Genomic DNA, 21,800 nt, shown 5'->3' on the forward strand with positions numbered 1-21,800 from the left:
AAAAAAAAAAAAAAAAGGGAAAAAAAAACTACCACTACGATACTGTATTATAGTAATATGAATCATATATAAATTGAAATCGGTGTCCACATGATAGACCGCAAAATGTCCTCAACGCCTTTTCGATATGTTTTGCCAGACCCCAACAGCGAGCGCCTTAAAACCAGATGTAGAAGGAACAAATGATCGCAAAAATACCTATAATCACACCTCTTCTAGGGTATCAAGATCATGCCAGGTCGTCTTCCTCCCTTTCCCTCCGTTCATCTTCCTCCTCCCTCTCGCGTACATGTATGCCCTCAACCAACATTTCGCCCTCGATGCCTACCTCCTCTCCTGTCTGGCCTCCGTTGGCCCCCGCGTCTCTAGCCTTCGCCGCACGTTGCGCATCCTCTATCCTCTGTCGCACGAGCCTTGCAATTGCGTTTTGCGTCCTCACATTGAGGGTACTTAATTTATCATCTAGATCCCGTTTTAGGTCCCAATTGGGCTTCTTCGGTTGAAGCTTGAAGAGATCTATTGGTTGATCCACCTCGTCATCTTTTTTGGCTTGCTCTGCAGTGGCCTTCGCTATCTCCGCAGCTTGTGTTTCCAACGTAATCTGTCCGTCTGCGGGGGCCTGGTCGAATCCTAACTTCGGGCCACGGGTTTCTGCATCATAGTTTCTTCCGGACAGAAATCTGGTTGTGACATCGGGGGCAGCGTCTTCCGATTCGTCATCTTTAGCGTTGGGTTCTGTTAAAGGCTCTGGCTCTGGTTGCTTTCTTTTAAGCGCCGCGAGCTTTGCGAGTCGAGCTTTGCGTTCTGTTGCCGCCGCGTCGAGAGTGGCATGGTTGGATGACATGGTGGGAAACTCAATATATATCAACAGACAGAGGATGCAAGGTAAAGCAAGTGTTGCAGGGAAAAGAATGAGCTCCCCCGTTTCAGGGTCAAAAATATGTGACAATTTCACAATCGCCCGCCGACGAAGTATTTCTTGACAATGTTATCGGAAGTGTTGCGCCACACTCCGGGAGCATTAGCCACACTGGCGACGGAACAGCATCCGACGGCCGCGATAAATCGGCATTAATTTCTTCCCAAGAAGCTTCCAGGTACCAACATCAACTTTCCCGTCCGTGAACCGCTTTTCGGCTATCCTACTGGCGTCTATGTTCAATGCGCGAGATCACGAGATCACGAAATCCTGAATGTCATTTTGTCCACATCATCTCCTGCGTTCCCGCTTCAGCGCCGGGCTACCGTCCCGTGCTCCGAAACATAGGTTGCGTCTAGGACACTGCTATAGACAAAGTGCGAAATTTCCAACCACACGACATGTCGCGAATTATGCGTCGACATCGAATACTACACACTATGCATATGACACTGTTGGCAATGATCTGAACCCTCGGCCTGACTCTAATCCAGCTTCAATTCGCGAACCAAGAGACACCCGGACTCAGGCTCAAGCTTATGACCTTCACGATAAAGTTTCTCATTCAGCTCACGAATACAAGAATGAAATCACAGAGGGCTCATCAATACCATATCTGGATGGCATTCCTGGTCCGCCCACATCGTCATCTGGAGAAAGGCATCTCAACAATCAAGAGCGCAAATTCGTCTACGCTACCCGTGCGTTGGTCGACGGGAAGGTGAAATATACCTACAAGGCTAGACAGGTGAGCCAGGCAACCTACGATTTTCATCAAAATATAAAGATGAGATCTTTAAGCTACGATCGCGAAGAGATTCATACATGGAGAACCACTTGTAATAAACTTTGGGGAGCTGCGCTTTTCGACATGGACATACAAGATTTTCCCGTGTCGTTGATGCTCAATGATGCCGATTTAAGTCTTCTTGAGAAGATTAAAACAGACTGCTTGGGTAACTTTCGTGAGGCTTGGGAAGCATTGGACAAATCTGCAAAGGCTCCACACTGGAAGCGACTATCATTATGGCTGTTACAAAATTCCCCGCATCTGGCCTTGGAATTTTTCCTTGTAACCTGCCAAAGTGCAGATAAGCCCTTGTTCGCCATGGTTTCAGATTGCTTCCTCTTTCTAGATAAATGCCATGCCGGTGAATTTCAACATTGGGAAAAGGGGGGCCACACATATGTGTCCCTTTTGCTTACTTGTCTAGACCCGAGCAATTGGCCTGTTGCGCACCTTGGGCAAAAGGGCATTCGGCTCTACTTAAAGAACGCTGGTCCCGAAGAGCTTTACCATGCCTGGACCATTGTGGATGGAAGGAGGAATCATATAACATCCCAGACGTGGCTTTGCTTTATGCGTCAGTTTACGGAAATTGGAGATATCCATAAGTCACTAGAGGCACTTGAACTTGTGCGGAGACGGGAGCAGGATAATTTTTTGATGGATTCTCAAGGAGTTATGCGCCACTGTTGCAAACTCCTATTACTCGACTCTGTCCAGGATACTCCCAATGGGCGCAATTTCTATATTCTACCCAAACTCCTCAAAATGGGGGTACGACCAGATCGGGATATGATGAATATAGTTCTATCCAACGCTTTCAAGACCGGTGATCCGCAGGTGGGATTCGACATGTTCCGTTTCATGAGAAGGCAGTCGCTCGAGCCGGATTCGTTTACCTATTTAACCTTGCTTAACGATGCAGTGACTCGCGGGGATCGAGAACGTGTTCAATCACTGATTCAAGATATTAGAGCACGTGGGCTTGAGAAGAACGATTGGATTGCGAGCAAGATATTTCACGCTCATTTTACTTTCAATGCCAAGCATCATGATCCAAATGACGATCCCAATGGAGTGTTTTACTCACTGCTGGATATGTACAATCAGTTATATGACATCACGCCATTAAAGGAGCTCTCTATCATTCCGCCAGAATACACTCCTCCCCCGGGAGGCGATAATCTCCAACCATCTCTCATTGCTCTGTATTTGATGATCGCGACTTATCTACGGTGCCAGAAACGCATATCTCACGCTCATCGCATTTACACCAAGTTCAAAGCCCTTGTCTCAGAGAACCACCCGATTATAGCTCCACTGGCTTCCACTGACCATACTTACAACGAGTTTCTGGTAGCTTTTCGGGATGACCCTCGAGGGCTGCGACCAGCCGTGCGATTAGTGGAGGATATGCTGCACTCTTCTAACGAAGACCGGGAATCAGAAGATGGGGCTCCTGTTCATGGCAAGCCATCGGTTCGGACCTGGACGATCCTGATGAGCGCCTTCACGTTCAATAAACAGCCACTCGCCGCGGAGAAGGTTCGAGAGATGATGGCGAAACATGGAGTGGAATACAACAAGGTTACCTGGAACATGGTCATCAACACCTATGCAAACGCGCAAAATATTGCTGAGGTTGCAAAGTCCATTAAGGCCATGGAAGCTCAAGGCTATTCTATGGATTCATATACCATGAAATGTCTCCGCTACCTCCAAGATCCAGAGCGCCTATGGATTGCGGTAGAAGAACTGGACAAGGAGGCTGACGCTCGCCACGATATGGTGACCTCTTTGGATCAGACGCCTTTGGAGCACGAATTGGACGAAGAGGAGCATCTGTTAGAGCAAGGCTTGCGACGTCTGCGCGAAAGAAAGCAGTCTACCCGTTGAGATACCCTTATCTAACTACTAGTTATTTTCTACTGTCTTTCTATTTTGCATTTAGAGCGTGGGTTCGGGAGAAGAATGTCATTTATAGAACGAGGGATCGATATATGTGGGGATATTCTTGATGTAAAATATCACTATGTACAATACACATGTAAATAACGATGCGGACTCCCTGCAATATAAGTTTAATGCCCAAACCACCAAGAAGAAGTTCTTTAACGCCGATTGCTGGTAGGATCTTCATTCATGAAAAGACAAAAGTGGAAGAATTGCTTAAAGAGAAACAGGGGCAACGAGGGGGCATTCAACCCCCAAAGAAGATAGAAACCTAGCGCATGTATATTAGCCTCACTATTACCTCAACTTCAGTGGGTTCATATGATGTTGTCCAGCACTCACAGCCATCAAGATGCAGCAGATACTGACATACGGGCTGAGCCGTTCACCGATTCGAGCACACTTCCAGAATACCCCGAAGAAGCTTCAGGTGAGGGTGTTAGTCCCGTCTCTTAGTTAACATCATGGGGAAGACCAGAGATAGAACATACCCATGTTGATTTCGATCCATGATTCCTGGCATAATCGAGTGGGCATAGGTGCTTGTGCAGATGACAAGTAAGATCACCAGCAGAAGCGATTGAAAGTTGAACAAGGCAGACTACAGAAAGGATTATGTTTAGTTGGTGGCCATCCTATTGAAGTCGAACCTGTCTAGATAGGCAGGCTTCCTTTCACAGAGCATTCACTCACCATCTCGTTTGAGCTGCCTAGGATTGGTCTGTTTCCCTCCTTGAGCTTAACCAATGACTTAACAGGCTCAAGTTTCTGTGCAAGATCAAGAGAAAAATACTAGCTGATAGAGACCCAGATACTATCATACTATCTGTCTACACGTTCCGTCCAGTGAATCAGAAATTCTGCCTCTCATGTCCGCCTACGCCCCTCACCGCCCTGGCCCCCATGCCAATGTTAAACCGCCTGCCGATAGAGCTCCAAGGCTTCTGCCGCCTCCTCTCCGTCCAGTTCAGCGAACCTCTCCAGCTCCATCCGGTCCACCTCGACAGCCAAGTTCTGGCCATGTGGCGAGCCAGCTTGCCCCTCCCTGGCCGTTCAACCCTCAAGAGACTACTCTAATCCGTGCCGGCTATCGCCCAGCATTCAAACCTGACACCGCCAAGAACGCGGATTCTACAGAAGCCGACTCTAGTAAGAAGAGCAAGAAGCGCTCTATTACCACCATGGCTGAACCAAGAGCCCGTGCTGCTAGGCACAAGGGTCAGATGAACTTTGCTGCTGAATGTAAGTTTTGCCTCTCTCTTTCATTCCTTCGTTTTATTTCCCCTGCCCCCCCAATAAACCGATGACTCTATCGCAACTTCTGTTACTCACTCACATGTTTCCATTCGATAGTGCGTCTCCTCCTTCTCGCATATGGCGATCCAAGCCCGCATCCGTCTTTCCCTTCAGAGCCTCTTCCAGAAACAGTTCGTGTGCTCGATGAGATTGTTACCGATTTTGTCCTTGAGATGTGCCACGGCGCAGCTCAATATGCCGCCTATTCGCGCCGTCAGAAGATCAAAGTGGACGACTTCCGATTTGCATTGCGCCGTGATCCCAACAAGCTTGGTCGTGTCCAGGAGCTATTGCGCATGGAGCGTGAGTTGAAAGAAGCTCGGAAGGCATTCGATCAGAATGATGACCAGGTTGGAAACTTGAAGGATGCTAGCAAGAAGGACCTCGAAGATTTGGGCGACGGTGCCGATGGCAAGAAGAGCAAGGGAAAGGGAAAGAGAAATGCTAGAAGGGACTCGGATGCTACGGAAGACACGACGGTTTCGAAGAAGAGAAAGACTGGTTGAGCCAGTCGTTGACACCGCTTCGCTACTTTCGATGTCGTTTTGCTATTTAACATTTGTCTCGGGCGTTCTGGGTTAGGACACCAATATTCATCAAACATGGGGGATACCATTTCTGTTATTAGAAGGGCGTTTATAGGGGAAACCTTTTTCTAGCTTTCAGGTTGAGAGCTCAAGACGTTAGATATCAAGCAATCCTTCCAGCAAGCCAGGCGCTACAAAATGACGACATTTATCTTTTCGCCCGGTGTCTACAGACAAAGCTCAGATGCCCGTTGGTTCAGTACATATGTCCATTCATCATGATTGACATGCCGGTAAGAAAAGCCGGCTTCGTAATCATCAAGTCTACACTATATCATCGGAGCAAATAAGGCCGATCTGCTCCCGTCATAAAAGGGTCTCAAACCCTTGCTCTTCCCATTTTGCACAGCTCCATTTTTTCCATCGCTCTGAACAAAGCCAGATTGACTCCCATACGCCATGCTCTTTCTGGTTCATTTTTTCTTTTGCTTTCGTTCGTCGATTCGTTTTCGCACTGCCCCAACAATCGCGGATGTAATGTCATAAATGGCATAACAGAGAGAAAAAGATGGGAGCAGAACTGAGAACAAGCTTTTTCCACAAGAAAAGATAACCCTAGACACATATCAAGGAAAAAAGGGATAAACAGAGTAACGGGATAGTAGATGCGAGAGGTAAAAAAACGGATGGGACAAGAGATGTAGAGAGAAAAGAAAATGTGTCTTCATGGATAGCCTTGGTTTTACGTTCCCTCTTTACGCGCGAGCCTCCTCTCCACTCCGGTCTTGATTCCTCTGCTGTCCTCCGCGGCCGCCCTTGCCGCCCCTCTGACCTCCGCGCTGGCCGGACTCTGCACTGCCGGACTCGCCGCCAAGGGTGAGCTGAGCGGTAGCTAGGCGGGTGGACAGTTCCATCTGTGTACGGATGGTGTTGGCCAGGTAAGACACAACCAGAACGTCCTGGATGTGGTTGTTGCTGTAGACACGGTTAGCATTAGGACGTAAGATGTAAACCAGTATAATAACGAATGAGAGTCGTTAGGGGTGGGGGGAACATACAAATCCCGCTCGATATCGGCAGGCTCAACCTTGGGCGCCAAAGCGAGAGCGTTGAGAAGGAACTGGCCCAGTGCTGTCGATGCAGGAGCCTCCTCATCGATGACAGATTCGACATACTTGGAAACGCGGTCGATCATACCAAGAACTTCCTCAACCGCACGCTCAAGAGCCTCAATATCGGTGAAGATGTTCGCGGCACGGCTCTCAGCATCGCGAGCGGCAGCAATAGACTCCAGACCGCTCTTTTCGGTCTCACCGTAGCGAATCTCGTAGGGGACGGGGATAAAGGCAGCGCTGTCGGCGGCTCTCTCTGCCGTCACACCAACGGGAGCGGAAATGTAGGCGCGGGTTTCAACATCCTTGCCAGGTTCGGTAGAGACAGTCAAGTGGACAGCAGGGTGAGGGAAGGTCCCATCACCTTGGCCGCTGTAGAAGTTCTGGATCAAAGCGGAGAAGGTGTTCAGCTCCGACGAAGTGGCGTACCAACCGACCAGCACTTCCTTTGGGTTTGCCTTGAGATGCAACGCAAGCATTTGCTTCTGGTATTCCATGTCGACCTCAACCTGATCCGTCGTTTCGGTGTGTCCAACAGCAAAAGTAGTGCGAATTTCCACCTCAGTTCCATCCTCTGACCTGGTTCCTAGCAGGGTTCCGATGACACGCTCCTGGTCGGCATTGCGACGGAGGGAATGATCAAGGATCGAGAAGAGAGCCTGTCATGGGGGCATCAGGGCTTCCATCCTTCACTCATCATTCCGATACAGCAAACATACCTGAGGATGAATGACAACATTCAGAGGGGCGGTTGTCGGTGCAGACCCCACTGCCATCGGGCCCAGAGGGCGAGCAAGGTGAAGGAAAGAATCAGTTTCAGCCATGATGGGTAAGAAGTGTTAGAAGCGCGAATGGCCGTTCTCTCTAGCTCTCGACTCTTTCACTTGGTATCTTCCTCGGCGTGGTGGAGAGTAGCTCTCTTTTTTTTATCAATTCTTCCGCCCGCTAGACTCTGCGCCGACGGAGGTTCTGCGAGGCTCAAATTGTGTGTGCGCAGCGGGAATTTCGCGCTAAGATAAGATAAGCATCCCCGACCCAAAGAGAGGGAAAAAAAATAATTCGGAAAAAAAAGACAAAAAAAAGTCTGGTGCTTTCAGAGCTGCAATACCAATCCTTTAGGGGCATATTCTCTTTCGCAAATGGCTCCCCCTCGGAATAGAGGTCCCAAGGGCCGTGGAACTCGTGCCAGAGCTCCTGTCAAGAGGAAAAATGGCTTCACAACATCCCGAGTAGACGAGATAGAGTGAGCTTCTCCCGCTGGGGTTCACTTACTCAAGCTAACCAGCCCACTCAGGTCAGAAGGATCCTCAAGCGGAGAGGAGGGTCAGTTCGAAGACAACCTTGGAGATGGAATGGATGAAGATGATGGTCTCATGGACGATGCATCGTCAGGCAGCGACGAAGACGAAGAAGACGACAAGTCGGCCCGTCCATATAACGAATTGCTTCAGCTACTCAATACAACCGCTGACTCGAAAGGGCCGGCACGCAAAAAGAGAAAGACCGAACACAAGAACAACAAAGAAGAGGCAGCTCGGAATGACACGGTCGTCGCCGCCAGCGAAGAGGAGTTACTGGAAGATGACGACTTGCAGCTGCAGGAACCTTCTGATGAAGAGGACGAAGATAACTTGGATGAGGCAGATGGCGATGATCAAGCCGACAGTGACAATGAAGACGGTACAGCTTTTCAGTATACCTGGTTGAAGATAATCCACTTGCTGATATTGAGCAGATAATGATCCCTTCGAAACACATTTCTCAGGGAAAAAAGAAGACGAACTGGCTAAGCAAATCAAGGCTGTAGAGGATAATAAATGGAAAACTCTGAAGAAAGAGCTCCCCGGGGATGTGAGATTGGTGCGCACTGCACCCGATACGGGAAACGATTTGTCTTGCCTACCTGCCCTGAAGGGTATCGCGAATTTAAAGGTAAGCAATAAATACCCTACGAGATGGCATGTGGAAGACAGCGTCAGTTGCTTATTACGCCACAGCTCAAGAAAAAGTTGAAGGCGCCTGCTCTGGAGCATATCTCTCAGATCAGCGGCCATGCCCAACAACTCGCCCCGTACATCTTTGATTATCAAGACGTCTTGTATGGCGCCAGAAAATCATCCAATTCGGCCCAGTTACGAAATCTCCTGGCAGTCCATGCCGTTAATCATGTATTGAAGACCCGGGACCGTGTGCTCAAGAACAACGCTCGTGTCGCAAAGGAACAAGATGCCGACCTCGATCTGCGGGATCAAGGCTTCACCAGGCCCAAGGTGCTGTATCTTCTCCCGACCAAACAAGCTTGCGTGCGTGTCGTAGAGTCAATCACCCAGCTCTTTCAACCTGAGCAGCAAGAAAACAAGAAGCGTTTCATGGACACTTTCTCTGCAACGGACGACAAGTCCTGGGAGAGCAAACCGGACGACTTTCGCGAGTTATTCGGTGGAAACGACGATGACATGTTCCGACTAGGCCTCAAATTCACGAGAAAGACTGTCAAATTTTTTGCACAATTCTACGCTTCAGATATGATCCTTGCCAGCCCACTTGGTTTGCGCACGATCATGGACCAGGCTGAGTAGGTTTTCCGAGGGCGTCCACGCTACATGAAAGCCTAGAACGCATGCTAACGTACTGTAGTGCGAAGAAACGTGACCATGACTTTTTGTCTTCTATTGAAGTCGTTATAGTAGATCAGGCCGATGCCCTTCTTATGCAGAATTGGGATCACGTCGACTATATCTTCAAACATCTCAACCTGCAGCCGAGGGAGGCGCACGGCTGTGATTTCAGCCGCGTGCGGACATGGTATCTCGACAACAACGCACGATATGTCCGTCAAATGATCATGCTAGCTTCCTTTATTACCCCAGAGATCAACTCGGTCTTCTCCACCCATATGCTGAACGTCTCTGGCAAGATTAAAATGACGCCAGTATATGCTGGGGCCATCTCTGAGATCCCACTCCCAGTATCCGTGAAGCAGACCTTCTCCCGATTCGACAGTCTCTCGCCGGCGAAAGACCCCGACGCGCGATTCAAGCACTTCACCACGACCGTGCTCTCCTCTTTAGTCCGCAATATCACATCTGGTCGGGGGAACAATAGCGGTGGAACCTTGATCTTTATCCCGTCGTACCTGGATTTCGTCCGTGTACGCAATTACTTTGCTACTTCCGCGCAGACGACGAACGTCTCCTTCGGCGCGATTTCTGAATACTCGGACACTCGGGACATCATGCGAGCTCGTACACACTTTATGAATGGCCGACACTCCGTATTGCTATACACCGAAAGATTCCATCATTTCCGGCGGTACCAGGTCCGTGGCGTCAAACGTGTCATCATGTATGGAGTGCCAGAAAACCCAACATTCTGGGGGGAGATTGTGGGATTCTTGGGCCTGGATCCGGCAGCGATCGATGAGGCGGCCGAGGGAGGCGTCCGCGCACTGTTTTCCAAGTGGGATGCCCTGAAACTGGAGAGGATCGTTGGAACCAAACGAGTTGGGAATATGCTGCGGGAGAAGGGAGGTGACACATTTACATTTGTATAGATCCGAGTTAGTCCCGAGTGCTAACTCTCTTGTCATGTACGTATTATACCAATATTCGTTAAGACCTGACAGGTACTGTTGTTATTATAGCGTGTGCTTCTGCTTTCTTTTTTTTTTTTTTTTTTTTTTTTTTTTTTTTTTTTTCCCCTAATTCTTACGAGACTCGAGCGATTTTGTTGGATGGGATCAAGACCGGAGTATATCTGGGTTGGATCAAGAATTCTGCTCCAGCTGAACTGGATAAATTGTAAGAGTTCTTGTAGATGTAGAAAAGTGGGTCAAGCCGCCGATCCACCCGCAATTTCAGTCCCTCCGTCAACCATCATTTGACGCCGATAGCGCTCCAAAGTCACCGCGCATTGGAGGAAAAGTTCGCGGTTCTCTTTCTCTTTTCTTTTCTTTTCTTTTTTTTTTCGCTCAGCTTTGGAGATCTTTCACCTGACTTGTATTTATATATTATTATTCCCTTCAAATATAAGTAATTAAATCAATATTGCCTACGTATCGGAGGAGATCCATTAGTCCTTGAGCTGAATCTTCCTTATGATCAACCCCAGTTTTCTTTGCCTAAAACTGTCTACTTAATACCTATCTCTTTTGATTCCTCCGTTTCTCCAGTCCTTTAAGTCCCGGAAGGGAAACAGAAAAGAAGTTATATTTCAGCCCACATCGATCTAATATGATGCCTCCATCGGCGTCCAGTCAGGATGAGAACCAGCATCCTGTCGAGGATGTCAGATCCGACCCTCGCGGCGTGTTTTCCGCGGTATTTGGTTGGGGCAGAAAGCGCCACACCACCCATGAAGATGATGATGAACGGAGACCCTTACTGGGATCGAGTTCGCCCATGCCATCGTCACCATCGGCATCATCATGGTGGGAAACGACGTGGGATTCGGCGCAGGAACTCTGGCTTCAGGGTAGGGGAATGATCCTGGTCCTGTTGGCCCAGTTCTTCGGGGCTTCCATGAATGTCATGACTCAAATATTGGAGAGAAAGGGGAGGAATGGGGAAGGGTTTCATCCGTTTCAGGTATGATCATCTAGCTGCTTCTAAATATCCCCCCGGACTAAAATGTACCAGATCCTGTTCGCCCGCATGTCCATCACGGTTCTGGTCAGTTATCTGTACATGTGGTACACCAAAGTCCCTCACCCGTTTGGGACCCGCCCTGTACTTCACCTTCTACTGCTTCGTGCAGCCGGCGGCTTTGTTGGCGTTTATGGGCTTTACTACTCCGTTCAATACCTACCACTGTCGGAAGCCACAGTGTTAACTTTCCTAGCACCTATCCTTACCTGCTACGCCTGCTCTCTGTTCATTCCCAATGAGACCTTCACACGCAAGCAACAGCTCGCTGGCGTGGTGTCGCTAGTTGGTGTGGTTCTGATCGCACGGCCTTTCTCACTCTTTTCGAAAACAAATCCGCCCGACCCCCGAGAGCTCGGCAGCGAGGAGCAGCCTGATTCCGAGGATGAGTACCACCGTATTCTAGCGACCGCCATGGCACTCATGGGAGTGATGGGGGCATCTTGCGCGTACTCGACCATCCGAATGATCGGTCAGCGCTGTCATCCGCTGGTGTCTGTCACATATTTTTCCTTCTTCACGACTGTTGTGTCGACCGTGGCCATCCTGGTGTTGCCTTCCATCGCGCTGGAGCTGCCGGGCACCCCGTTGGAATGGACTTTACTCTTGGGTCTGGGTGTATGTGGGTTCCTGCTGCAGTTCCTCTTGACGGCTGGTCTGTCGTATGTGCCTCCACCGAGGAAATCGTCCACGTCGGGACAGCATCGTCAATATGGAAGCGATGGGAATGGGGAGCCGAAGGAGGCGTCGCGCAGCTCGTCCGGATCGCGGGCGACGTCTATGATCTATATGCAGATGGTCTTTGCGTTGTTTTATGACCGCGTTGTCTGGGGAAGTACTCTGTCTCTCATGAGTTGGATGGGATCTGGTTTGATCTTAGGAAGCGCCATCTACGTGGCCGTCGTCCGGGAGGCGCCCGCAGCTGCCGCTAGGGAAGATGAGGATGAGACGAACTGAGTACTACGAGGAAAACGGAAACGGAAATAATGAAAAATTGGCCGCGTACGACGTCACGACTTGCATGAGCGGAGAGGAATGAAGGCCTGGAGAAAGGGCGGGTGGGGGAGGTGGGAGGAAGGATAACTAATGCATGCCGGAGCCGGCGAGGTAAGAGCTACGACGATCTGAGGGATTTGACAGCCAGCGATCATTCCCTTTAGATGGGGAGGAGGAGGGAGGGTGATGATGGTGATGATGTGGTGCTGCTGGCGGCAACAGCGCAAAGTCTGTTATTGATTTGATTGTCGGCTATATACCATAGCGAAGTGTTGTATAGACTTGAGTACTCGTACATGGATAATGGATGATGATTCTAATTCGTCGTCGCTTCTGAAGCTCCTCACCTAGGACGCTCAGGACAGGTTGCAGGCCGTGCGTCGCATGCAGAAAGTGGCGCTCGACCTGTGGATCCACGATGTTGGTATGATTGGTGGTGGACGACAGTGCTCCGTCTGTGTTTTGTTGAATGGCGAGGATACTGCGCCGTATGGACTTATGTCTACTCGTAACCACGGGTCAAACATGCACAGATGCCGACAGTTCTGAATCTCGCCATGTTAGCCACAGCGTCATAGGGTTACAGTTGACACCGAAAAGTCCCGACGGCTCTTCCCGAGACTCACCGAACCGACTGATTGGTGCCTGCGGTGCCTGAGTTTTTCAATGTAAAATGATTTACCCCGGATTCGGGTGGCGTTTGATAGGATAAACACTTTTGTAGTTATACAGTTGTACATCCACTTCCATCGACCCATATATATAGGCTTCAATCTATCGATCTCTTCCATTGATCGCCCCCAGCTCCACCTTTGATTCTCTTTTCCCCTCCCCGCAGTTTCCTGTACAAATATATACATACCACATTACCTTGTCTTCCCCATACTTTCCCCACATCTCTCGAAAATATTCTTATATAGGTACTCTTCTGTCGTGGAGGCCAAAAATCAAGGACAAAAGAGAAAAAAAAAAAAAAAAAAGGGAGGCACTAGTAGTTTGGAAAAGAGAACATCAAAAAACTCACAATGCGTCACTTCGATGCCTGGTTACTGCGAGATCCTTACTCCATCTTCCACTACTACTCCACAGGACGAAGATGGCAAGAGACTGTGCGTGATTTGATTCAAGAGCGCAAGATCTGTGCGCCCTCCGTGGATATCTCTTCACAGGCCTCCTCCACATCATCTAAACCAGTTGATCCATATGCCCGGCCCATGGCATCCCAATCCGAGAGCCTATTCTTCCGCAAGCTGCCTGCCGAAATCCGTCTCATAATCTACAACTATGCCTTCGGCGATGAAGCAATCCACTTAGTCCAGCTGAAGGGCAAGATCCGCCACGTCCGGTGCAAACACGCCTCGTCGTCGCTCGACCGCAACCGCCGCTGCTGCCCGGTTACCCCAGCCCGCTGGCGGGTCCAGGATAACCGGACTGCAGGCCACTCCGACAGCGTGCTCTACCCGCACACGCACGCCTCCCTCCCAGCGGCCCTGAGCAACTCATCGGTGGCATTGCTGCGCACCTGTCGCGCCATCTACACCGAAGCAGCCGACATCCTGTACGCCAACGCCGTCTTCGACGTAGACGACCTCCACACCTTCATCGCCTTCTCTCTCATCGTCTGTCCGGAGCGGCTCCGCTCCATCAAGCGCCTCACCGTCCAATGGATGCCCATCTGGCAGCCCATGGCCGGACAGGAGCACAAAGCCTCCATCTATTCCCATACCCACAACGACCGCCTCTGGGCGCTTTTCTGGACCCGGATCGCCGCCCTCCGCGGCCTCGAGCAGCTCCATCTGAGCCTGGATCTGGGCCGCTTCAGCGGGAACGCCCTGGGCGGGGTGATCGGCGGGAAACGCTTGCGCCTGGCTATCGACGAGCCCTGGGTTTCCCCGATGTTCTGTGTCCGCGGCCTCAAGTCGTTCGAGTTGGGCATCACGGCCCGCTGCGACGCTTACGCCAAGAGAGTGATGGAGCAAGACCTGTGCCGGGATGCAATGGCTCTGCGAGATGCTCTCCGTGAGCGTATGTGCTCCCCGCGTGGCCAGATACCCATCGTAGCTGGTCTTCAGATGAAGAGGGCGTGTGGCATGGAGGCGGAGGTGCGCGACGTTCCGGAGAGGAAAATGCGGCCGCGCCTTGCGATCACGGCTGCTTGAGCATTTGGCATCGCCCCCTCAAACACTTTTGCTTATATCAAGAAGTAAAAGAATACGCATATCAAACTTACTAATGGAGGCCAAGGCTCGCGGTAGAATATGACGCGTTATAGTCACCGACCAAGAACAGCAAAAAGAGAACAGCGCAGCAATTTACAATTTAAGAATGAGATACCCTTGATGCTTGCATTTGTGATTAGTTTTCATTTTCCTATTCTTGCTTCCTGGTTGTCCACATCTTGTTATGATTGTACAAGTTAGAGAGATGGCCTAAATTAGATTTTGGTTACATTTGCCCAAGCCAATATGTCAGTTAACCCAACCAATTCACCACCCAAGCCTGTGTGTGCAACGGACCTTCGCCAGGTCAGGATATGGATAAAACCCACATGAAACGCCATACTTGATTCCTTCAGATATCTATCTAAATCTATCTACAGCCAAGGCAACCTATTAAAGATAGTATCCTGCAATCACTAAACGGGGAAAAGAAGAGAAAGAAAATCCTCAGCCGACATAAATACAGATCAGAAGAAAAGCAACAATAGTAGAACAAGTGAAAAACAACGATGAATGAAATGAACCTTTGGCCTTTCCCTAGATTTCCATACAATTTAACCCAAACTCGGAGACATGCGATTTCTTTCTTCGACCCGACAGGAGCAATGATTATGTGGGCAAATGTCATCATAATAATAATAATAACAACAACAACAACAACAACAACAACAACAACAACAACAACAACAACAACAACAACAACAACAACAACAACAACAACGGTAATATCAACCAGAAGGTTAAAAAAGTAGAAAAGAAGTCGCAAGTATCAATAAGGAAACATTATCTCGTATCAACCCATCTGATATAAGATCATATGATAATGGTCATGGAACTCTGTGGAAGGAAAAAAGAAAGAGGAGATATTGATGTTTTCTTTTCTTTTCTTTTTATTTTTTTTTTTACCGATTTCTTTCTTTTCCTTTCCAAGTCGCCATGAGATAAATGCCAACCCGTCATTTTTCTTCTTCTTTCTTTCTTTCCCTGACCGAACTTGCATGTGCTCGGCGAGACATAATAAGCGGCCGTTTGAAAGAGAAGACGATCACAACTTGCTAAGGCTGAACCATGCATGACCCTCTGCTCTAATTTGTCACGGCATTGGAGGACGCTTTCGATGGTTCAATGTGGCCGTTGCTGCGTTCCTGCTCGGACTCATGCTCCTCCTCACTTGTCGGGGAAGGGGCGCGGCTTTCCAAGAGTGACCGACGGCTGCGCATCTGTGCATATGTCAGTCAATAATAGCTCAATTGTAATTGGGGGACGGAATACCCTTACCCAGGCTCTTACACCGCCAATCAATCCCAAGCTGTACCCGGTTGCAAAGTCTTCATTCCGTCCGTTTCCAATGGGACTGTCAGATCGACCCACTGATTCCACCCGGGACAGATGGGTTTTCATGGTGCCAGTAGTAGGGCTGACCACGTTTCCCCGTGTACTGCCCATGTCTATACTGTTCCTCGCGCTCGGTGCCGGGCTGCCAGGCCGGCTATTCTGCCAGAGCTGCCGTAATTCTCGGCCCAGCTCCTGGCCCGTGCTTGTCCAGTTGTGCCGGATATTATCCCGAATCTCCGCAACGTGTCGCTTGATTTCCAGTTCGTTCTTTTTCAGCCATGACACGTTCAGCTCCTGTCTCGAGGCACCACGCTTGAACTGGCGGGAAATGTACTGGTCGTAGTCGCGGACAATTCTGCATTACCAGTCAGCCTCCAGCACAACGCCACAATAAGAGACGGGTCTACTCACCTGGTGATGATTCCGGTGGTGCTAACACCTTCCGTCCTCTGAGTAACCAAGAACTTGCCCTGGGACTTAATCGGAGCGTAGATATCATCCCCTTCGGCCGCACCATAGGGCAAGTCATCATGCGCAACGTAGTCGATTTGGTGCTCGTCAAGAAACTCCGGAGTCAACAGCCAAGGGCAGTTAGGAATCACTTCGTCCACCCATTTACAGTGACGAACGCTCTCTGCGCGCTCCGCGCCACTCAGGACAGTAAGACCCTTCCGGTTGTGAGTCTCCTCGTCTCCAGTCACACCGACCATCAGATGCACATCCGGGAAGGCCTTCTTCGCCTGCTCAAGCTGACGCATGTGGCTGTTACGCAAGAAGCTCCATTAGCACCATTGTAAGTTTCCAGAATAGACACGTTAACATACCCCACGTGAAACAAATCGAAGACACCATCCGCATACACGCGTACTGGGCGCCCCACGGGCGGGGGATTGGTATGGTATCCAACCGGATCCTGCAACCCGGCCTGCTGAGGTGGCTGCATCATGTCCTCGGTATCCTCAACATCTGCCGTTTTGATCTGTAATCCCGACCGGCCCTTGCTTCGGCTTTCGATATCGCTGCTGGCAACCGTCGTTTCTGACGGCTCGCCCGGATCTTCTTTGCTGAGTGCCGAAGGTTCATCGGTGGCAGGACCATTGGTTTGCTCGCCAGCCGTTGAGCTCTTCCGAGCCCGTTTTGATGGCGGGATATTGCCCGCTGAAGTTACATCAATTGGCGCCTGCTTCTTGTACTTGACCGACAGGGGAGTATTCGGGCCGGTGGAATCATCGCCATCTTCACCCGACGCATCGCGTGATGAAGGTTGCAGAAGGTCAGCGGAGATTACATTGGACGGAAGGTGTTGGGAAGCACTGCGCTTGCGCTTTCCTGCCGACGACGGAGAGGACATTATGATGGAATGGGGAGGTAATGACCGAGTGAGCCCTGCTCTACTTCTGTCGAAAAGGGGTAGGGGGGGTGGTATGCTTTTGAAAATCTAAAGATCAAATTAATCTCAGGAGAGAGAGAGAAAGAGAGAAGAGAGAGAGCTATCAAGGGCAGGAAATAGAGACGCGTGGGGAGCGCGAAGAAGACAGAGTAGAAATGAGTGATGGGGGAAGGAAAGAAGAAAGCGGGAAGAGTAGGTCAAAAACACGGGACCCGATTTAATGATTTTAGGGGTCTTGCTCTTTAGTTTCCCCTTCTAGCCCCTAAAACCAATTGATTCATGGGGGTGGAGAGAGACGGGGGAAGAGTGTGTGAGTTGAGTGAAAGAGGAGAAGAAAATCAAAAGGAATAGATCCTGTACTCTATTTCTTTATTGTTTCTTTTTTTTTTTAAAAAAAAAAAATTTAATATATATAGATATATACATATATATATTATTTACTATTCTCCTTCAGGTTTTCATTGTAAGAATTTTTAGACCAGTCTCTCAAAATCATCTCTGATATACATATACATACATGAAAGAATTAAAATACAAAAGCGAAAATACCTTTTGAGACAGCGCGTGGGCGGAACCCTTAATATGACTCGGTAAGCGTTAGTTAGTTAATTTCCAACAGACTTACTAAGTATACTATACTAGTATAGTACCTCCATAGGATCCATAGTATCATACATACAGTGAACTGTCAGAACCATTCATTACATGTATTTCGACTTCCTTCTACAATTGCCCCAACAATTCGCGGTTGATTCCTTCAAGTCCCTGCCAATGCAATGTTTCTTCCAATTCCTCTCGACCTTCTCTTTATGAGATACTCTTTTCTTCCCCGGCCTGGAAACCATACACTTCGGTTTACACTAAATCTCTCTCTCGCTTTCACTCTTTCCCACCCCATTTCATCATACGTCACTCCGGTATGTGGGCTTGGACGCATTCACTCGGCCAACGATTCTATATTCCGTACGAGTAAAAAATAACAGAACATGAGAAAGATCGCTTGTATCCATCACATTTCCAGAACTCCACTGCTGAAGCATTCGACTAGATGCCATTCCAGTTCTGACTAAAAAGGTCTTCATGCCATTGATTGCTTTCCGGATACGCCGTCACATGTGCAATAGAGCATCTTCGTTCCCATACTCCCCCGCCGACTTTACTCTCCCCGGCTCTGCCTTTTCCCCCAAGAGCCCCGTTTGGTCCATTATGCGACCTGGTGCGAATGATAGAAGAGAGCGGCAGATCCCCGGGAAGTGGTGAGGGAGAATGAAACCAGACGAAAGTTAATGAATAGGTAGATAGATGGAGCAAAAAGGGCGGGAGAAAGCCACGGATGAAAAAAGAGAGAAGGGAAAAAAAAAATAAAGGCGGGGGGAATAAATCATAATTATCAAAGTTCATCAATAGTGGGTCATTTGGCACGATATCTTGTGGCAAGGCATGAATCAAGACGTACTCTCGTAAGAACTGCCGCTCGCGGCTTGAAATGGAAAACGAAGTAAAACCTCCTATCCTAAGAGGAGCCCTTATAACCCATCCTGCAAGACATGAAAGATACCTGGCCATCTAGGGACACAGAAGGTTTTCCGCCACTTGTTCCGCCCCGTTCAATGCCACGGGGTGTCAACTGCAGGGAAAGGGAAGAGGTGACTATTGTGATAAACCGGGAAAACAAGGTGAAAGTGGGAGGACATTGGTGCAAGGCGGAACAATCATAAAATCACAAGATTCGTTTCAAAAACCAAAATATCGGAAAGGGGGATACAGATGCAAAGAGTCCATCACAACTACGACGTAGATTTTTCAGGGGCTCCAGAGGTAGAGCTCTCCGCGGCAGCAGAGGTTGACTCGGATGTACTAGCAGATGATCCTTCTGCAGACTTGGAGGCAGCGTCAGTTTTAGATTGAGGTCCCGGAGTTCCTTCACGCTCATTCCTGGCAGAATCAGGCGATTCGCGTTGTACCTGACTAGGCAGATCCTGGTCCTCCTCAGTTTGGTCAAAGAGCTCCTCGTCGTTTTGATCAGGGACCAGTTCAGTGCCGTCACCTAGGAGAATAATGCGGCCCGAGCGAACACTGAAGCCACGCGCGCGATCATTTTCCATATCGTAGTCATCCGGATTTTCTTCAAACTGATTACGGATACCAGGGCCGCGGAATTCAGCTGCATCCCCGCTCAGTCAGTAGGGGTTGGAGGCCGTAGAATCCTCAAGAGACTTGCCGTATTCGGGAGGAGCGCAAGGGCCGTCGCCTTTGGCCACCCGCTCAGCTATCTGATTATACCATTCCTCTTTAGTCCTGCCGTTCAGGAGGCCAATGATTATCATAGTCATGTTGTCACATCCAACCCCACCAGTTTCGCTGTTTGAAGCCAAGCAGTTGTCCATCATGTTCTCACAAATCCGGTAGAGTTCTTGCTTCGCAGCGATACCGCGGCGAACAAACTCAACCACAGCCTGGGAAGACTGGCAGTCCCAGATACCTAAAGCTCGGTATGAGTGTGCAGTTGACAAAAGAGGTGATCGTGGAACACGTACCGTCACAGGCTATGACAAGAAATTCATCGTCATCACTAAGCTCATGGACTGTCACATCCGGATAGGCGGTCACGATCTGCTGTTCGGGCGCAAGCTCCGGGCTCTTCTTGAACTCAAAATCACCAATGGCTCGCGACAGGGCCAGGTTTCCGTTCACACGGCCGAAATCGACAAAGCCACCTGCGGCACTGATACGAGCTTTCTCGCCTAAAGTAGTTCATCAATAAAAGATCACGACGAAGAGGCAGATTCAACTAGGACTGAGCCACGGACCTTCATTTTGTGGTTTATGATCAAAAGAAAGAGGCTTTGCCCGGCCCTTGACTCCAAGCACGGAGCGAGAATCACCCGCATTGGCCTATGTCCAGTTAACGGTTGACCAAGCTGACTATAGCTGACCGCTGCATCGATCACAAAACTTGCTTCACGTACCACCCAGATCTTATGCTTTGAAATTACACTGACAGCTGCCGTACAGCCGGAGACTTCTTCTTCATATTTCGGGTCTAACCGGGTCAGTCTCTCAAGGCCTCGGCGATAAGAGAAACGGGAGAGGAGGGAAACCCGGAAGCCTTATGGACAACGCTCACGAACCTTCTAAGATAGCCCGATCGGTGGCTAAGAAGCCATCTTTCAAGGCCTGTTCAATATCACCCTTTGCGAATGAATCCTGTTTTGCGACGATCCTGTGCACGTTTTCTCCGGCAAACAGAGCGACTTTGTCTCCACCATGTCCATCGTATACTCCAAAGAAAGCTAAGCGTTTGGCGGGATCCGTTGGTGTCTCTTCTGGACTCGTATACTTCGCGTGGAGGTCTAGGACGGCAGCATGGGCATCCTCCATGCTGATTCTCCAGCCCTGCATGGCTGAAACGCCGTAAATGCAGCAATCATCCTCACCCTCGGCCGAAGTCTAGAGACAGTTAGACGATATTAGCACTGATGAGGACGATTTATCGCGCAATGTTGGGTGAGCATCGGTTCGTGGACCGTCCGCGGGAAATTTTCTTTCCTCATGTGGAGGACCCCGCAAGTGAGGTGCATCACGATGTGGTGCCTCGAGACCGAATCAACACAGGAGTAATTACAGAAGAAGAACCCCCGGGAAAGCGAATCAGGCATTGAACAGAAGAAAAAGAGAAATGTATATATATAATTGAAGTAGGGAGATCGTCCCTTGGGAAGCTTGTGGCAGGCCGACCGAGTGCCCCTGCGGCCTCAGGACGGAAGGGAAGGAATTATTGCGTAAGGACATTGTAGTGTGGGGGGATCAAAAAGGAAGACCAAAGCAGCAACACTCGGTTTCACGTACCTTATCGACTACTGGTTCTGACAAAGTCTGACCCATTATTTCGAATGATCGCAATTTAGAAGTTCTGGGAAGACTGTAGGCCGGAAATGCACATGCACAACTCAAGAGTAAAGAGGGAAAGGGCAAAAAAATTCGGGGGAGGGATGTTCTGTCAGAGAGGGGAAGAAGGAAGAGAGCAGAGAATCAGGTGGGCGAGAAAGGGTAAGGGCAGAATCGATAGGCGGCGGGCGGGAATGGCCCCAGTGGTCAATCCTCTCTATCACTGGAGCGGGCGCAGAAAAATGAGAACAATTGGGGGTGGGGACCCGGTCCGAATCTGATGATGAAATATAAAGACGGGAGGTACTAAGTAGGAACCACCCGATCACGAAGAACAAGATCGTTGAATTTTTTGAATTTTTTTTTTTTGGTATTGGAGGGGCGGGGATAGATAGGTATCAAAGAAAATATAATAAATCAAGAACAACAGGGTGGGAAGAAAACAAAAAGGCAGAAATTTGGGCAGGGAGGAAGAGAATGGAAGGAAAGAAGGGAAGGAAAATCTCTGGAGTGTCACGGGTTGGTACGTATGTATGTATCTCGGTGCAAACAGAGATTTTTTCTCATTTTGGATTCGAATTTTATTTTCCTTGTGTTTAGATACTCTCTCAACAGGCAATCCTCGTCATTTAAACCGAAAAAGACCCAACACCAGGCAGACAAGCAAGTACATCGTTAAGAGGTACATGTACATACATACAGAGTCCAGGCAGAACAGTACTCCGTACTGTCAGC

At 49.3% G+C, this 21,800-nt stretch overlaps 9 protein-coding genes across 9 annotated transcripts; 5 read left to right on the forward strand and 4 right to left on the reverse strand.

Moving 5' to 3' along the window:
- Positions 1–86: 86 nt before the first annotated feature.
- On the reverse strand, positions 87–971 carry BDV37DRAFT_262906 (CCDC12/cwf18 family protein). The gene has a single exon (XM_032083480.1). It carries the CDS (start codon positions 842–844, stop codon positions 230–232), a length of 615 nt encoding a protein of 204 aa, XP_031935901.1. The 5' UTR covers positions 845–971; the 3' UTR covers positions 87–229.
- A 148-nt stretch (positions 972–1,119) lies between these two features.
- Positions 1,120–3,711, forward strand: BDV37DRAFT_262907 (pentatricopeptide repeat protein). The gene has a single exon (XM_032083481.1). It carries the CDS (start codon positions 1,194–1,196, stop codon positions 3,600–3,602), a length of 2,409 nt encoding a protein of 802 aa, XP_031935902.1. The 5' UTR covers positions 1,120–1,193; the 3' UTR covers positions 3,603–3,711.
- A 272-nt stretch (positions 3,712–3,983) lies between these two features.
- Positions 3,984–5,461, forward strand: BDV37DRAFT_275952 (putative transcription initiation factor TFIID subunit 13; the record flags this gene model as incomplete). Its single annotated transcript, XM_032085481.1, has 3 exons — positions 3,984–4,089; positions 4,626–4,901; positions 5,013–5,461. The coding sequence occupies 3 exons, from the start codon at positions 3,984–3,986 to the stop codon at positions 5,459–5,461; spliced, it is 831 nt and encodes a 276-aa protein (XP_031935903.1).
- Positions 5,462–5,714: 253 nt separating this feature from the next.
- Positions 5,715–7,556, reverse strand: BDV37DRAFT_25393 (eukaryotic translation initiation factor 3 subunit F). The gene is made up of 3 exons (XM_032082590.1): positions 7,314–7,556; positions 6,541–7,253; positions 5,715–6,457 (listed from the first exon to the last, which is right to left on the reverse strand). Exons 1-3 carry the CDS (start codon positions 7,416–7,418, stop codon positions 6,238–6,240), a joined length of 1,038 nt encoding a protein of 345 aa, XP_031935904.1. The 5' UTR covers positions 7,419–7,556; the 3' UTR covers positions 5,715–6,237.
- A 124-nt stretch (positions 7,557–7,680) lies between these two features.
- BDV37DRAFT_262912 (UTP25 family protein) lies at positions 7,681–10,260 on the forward strand. The gene is made up of 5 exons (XM_032083482.1): positions 7,681–7,837; positions 7,889–8,274; positions 8,330–8,526; positions 8,592–9,169; positions 9,232–10,260. The coding sequence occupies exons 1-5, from the start codon at positions 7,734–7,736 to the stop codon at positions 10,145–10,147; spliced, it is 2,181 nt and encodes a 726-aa protein (XP_031935905.1). The 5' UTR covers positions 7,681–7,733; the 3' UTR covers positions 10,148–10,260.
- Positions 10,261–10,420: 160 nt separating this feature from the next.
- Positions 10,421–12,893, forward strand: BDV37DRAFT_262915 (DMT family transporter). The gene is made up of 2 exons (XM_032083483.1): positions 10,421–11,180; positions 11,232–12,893. The coding sequence occupies exons 1-2, from the start codon at positions 10,827–10,829 to the stop codon at positions 12,192–12,194; spliced, it is 1,317 nt and encodes a 438-aa protein (XP_031935906.1). The 5' UTR covers positions 10,421–10,826; the 3' UTR covers positions 12,195–12,893.
- A 107-nt stretch (positions 12,894–13,000) lies between these two features.
- On the forward strand, positions 13,001–14,677 carry BDV37DRAFT_25436 (uncharacterized protein). The gene has a single exon (XM_032082623.1). It carries the CDS (start codon positions 13,259–13,261, stop codon positions 14,390–14,392), a length of 1,134 nt encoding a protein of 377 aa, XP_031935907.1. The 5' UTR covers positions 13,001–13,258; the 3' UTR covers positions 14,393–14,677.
- Positions 14,678–15,150: 473 nt separating this feature from the next.
- On the reverse strand, positions 15,151–17,536 carry BDV37DRAFT_262919 (choline-phosphate cytidylyltransferase). The gene is made up of 4 exons (XM_032083484.1): positions 16,612–17,536; positions 16,199–16,549; positions 15,731–16,142; positions 15,151–15,672 (listed from the first exon to the last, which is right to left on the reverse strand). The coding sequence occupies exons 1-4, from the start codon at positions 17,136–17,138 to the stop codon at positions 15,538–15,540; spliced, it is 1,425 nt and encodes a 474-aa protein (XP_031935908.1). The 5' UTR covers positions 17,139–17,536; the 3' UTR covers positions 15,151–15,537.
- Positions 17,537–18,964: 1,428 nt separating this feature from the next.
- BDV37DRAFT_275959 (PP2C family serine/threonine-protein phosphatase) lies at positions 18,965–21,062 on the reverse strand (the record flags this gene model as incomplete). Its single annotated transcript, XM_032085482.1, has 7 exons — positions 18,965–19,341; positions 19,399–19,659; positions 19,715–19,921; positions 19,988–20,072; positions 20,147–20,220; positions 20,309–20,627; positions 21,027–21,062. The coding sequence occupies 7 exons, from the start codon at positions 21,060–21,062 to the stop codon at positions 18,965–18,967; spliced, it is 1,359 nt and encodes a 452-aa protein (XP_031935909.1).
- Positions 21,063–21,800: the final 738 nt, after the last annotated feature.

Source organism: Aspergillus pseudonomiae (genome assembly GCF_009193645.1).
Source record: "Aspergillus pseudonomiae strain CBS 119388 unplaced genomic scaffold BDV37scaffold_116, whole genome shotgun sequence".
NCBI lineage: Eukaryota > Fungi > Ascomycota > Eurotiomycetes > Eurotiales > Aspergillaceae > Aspergillus > Aspergillus pseudonomiae.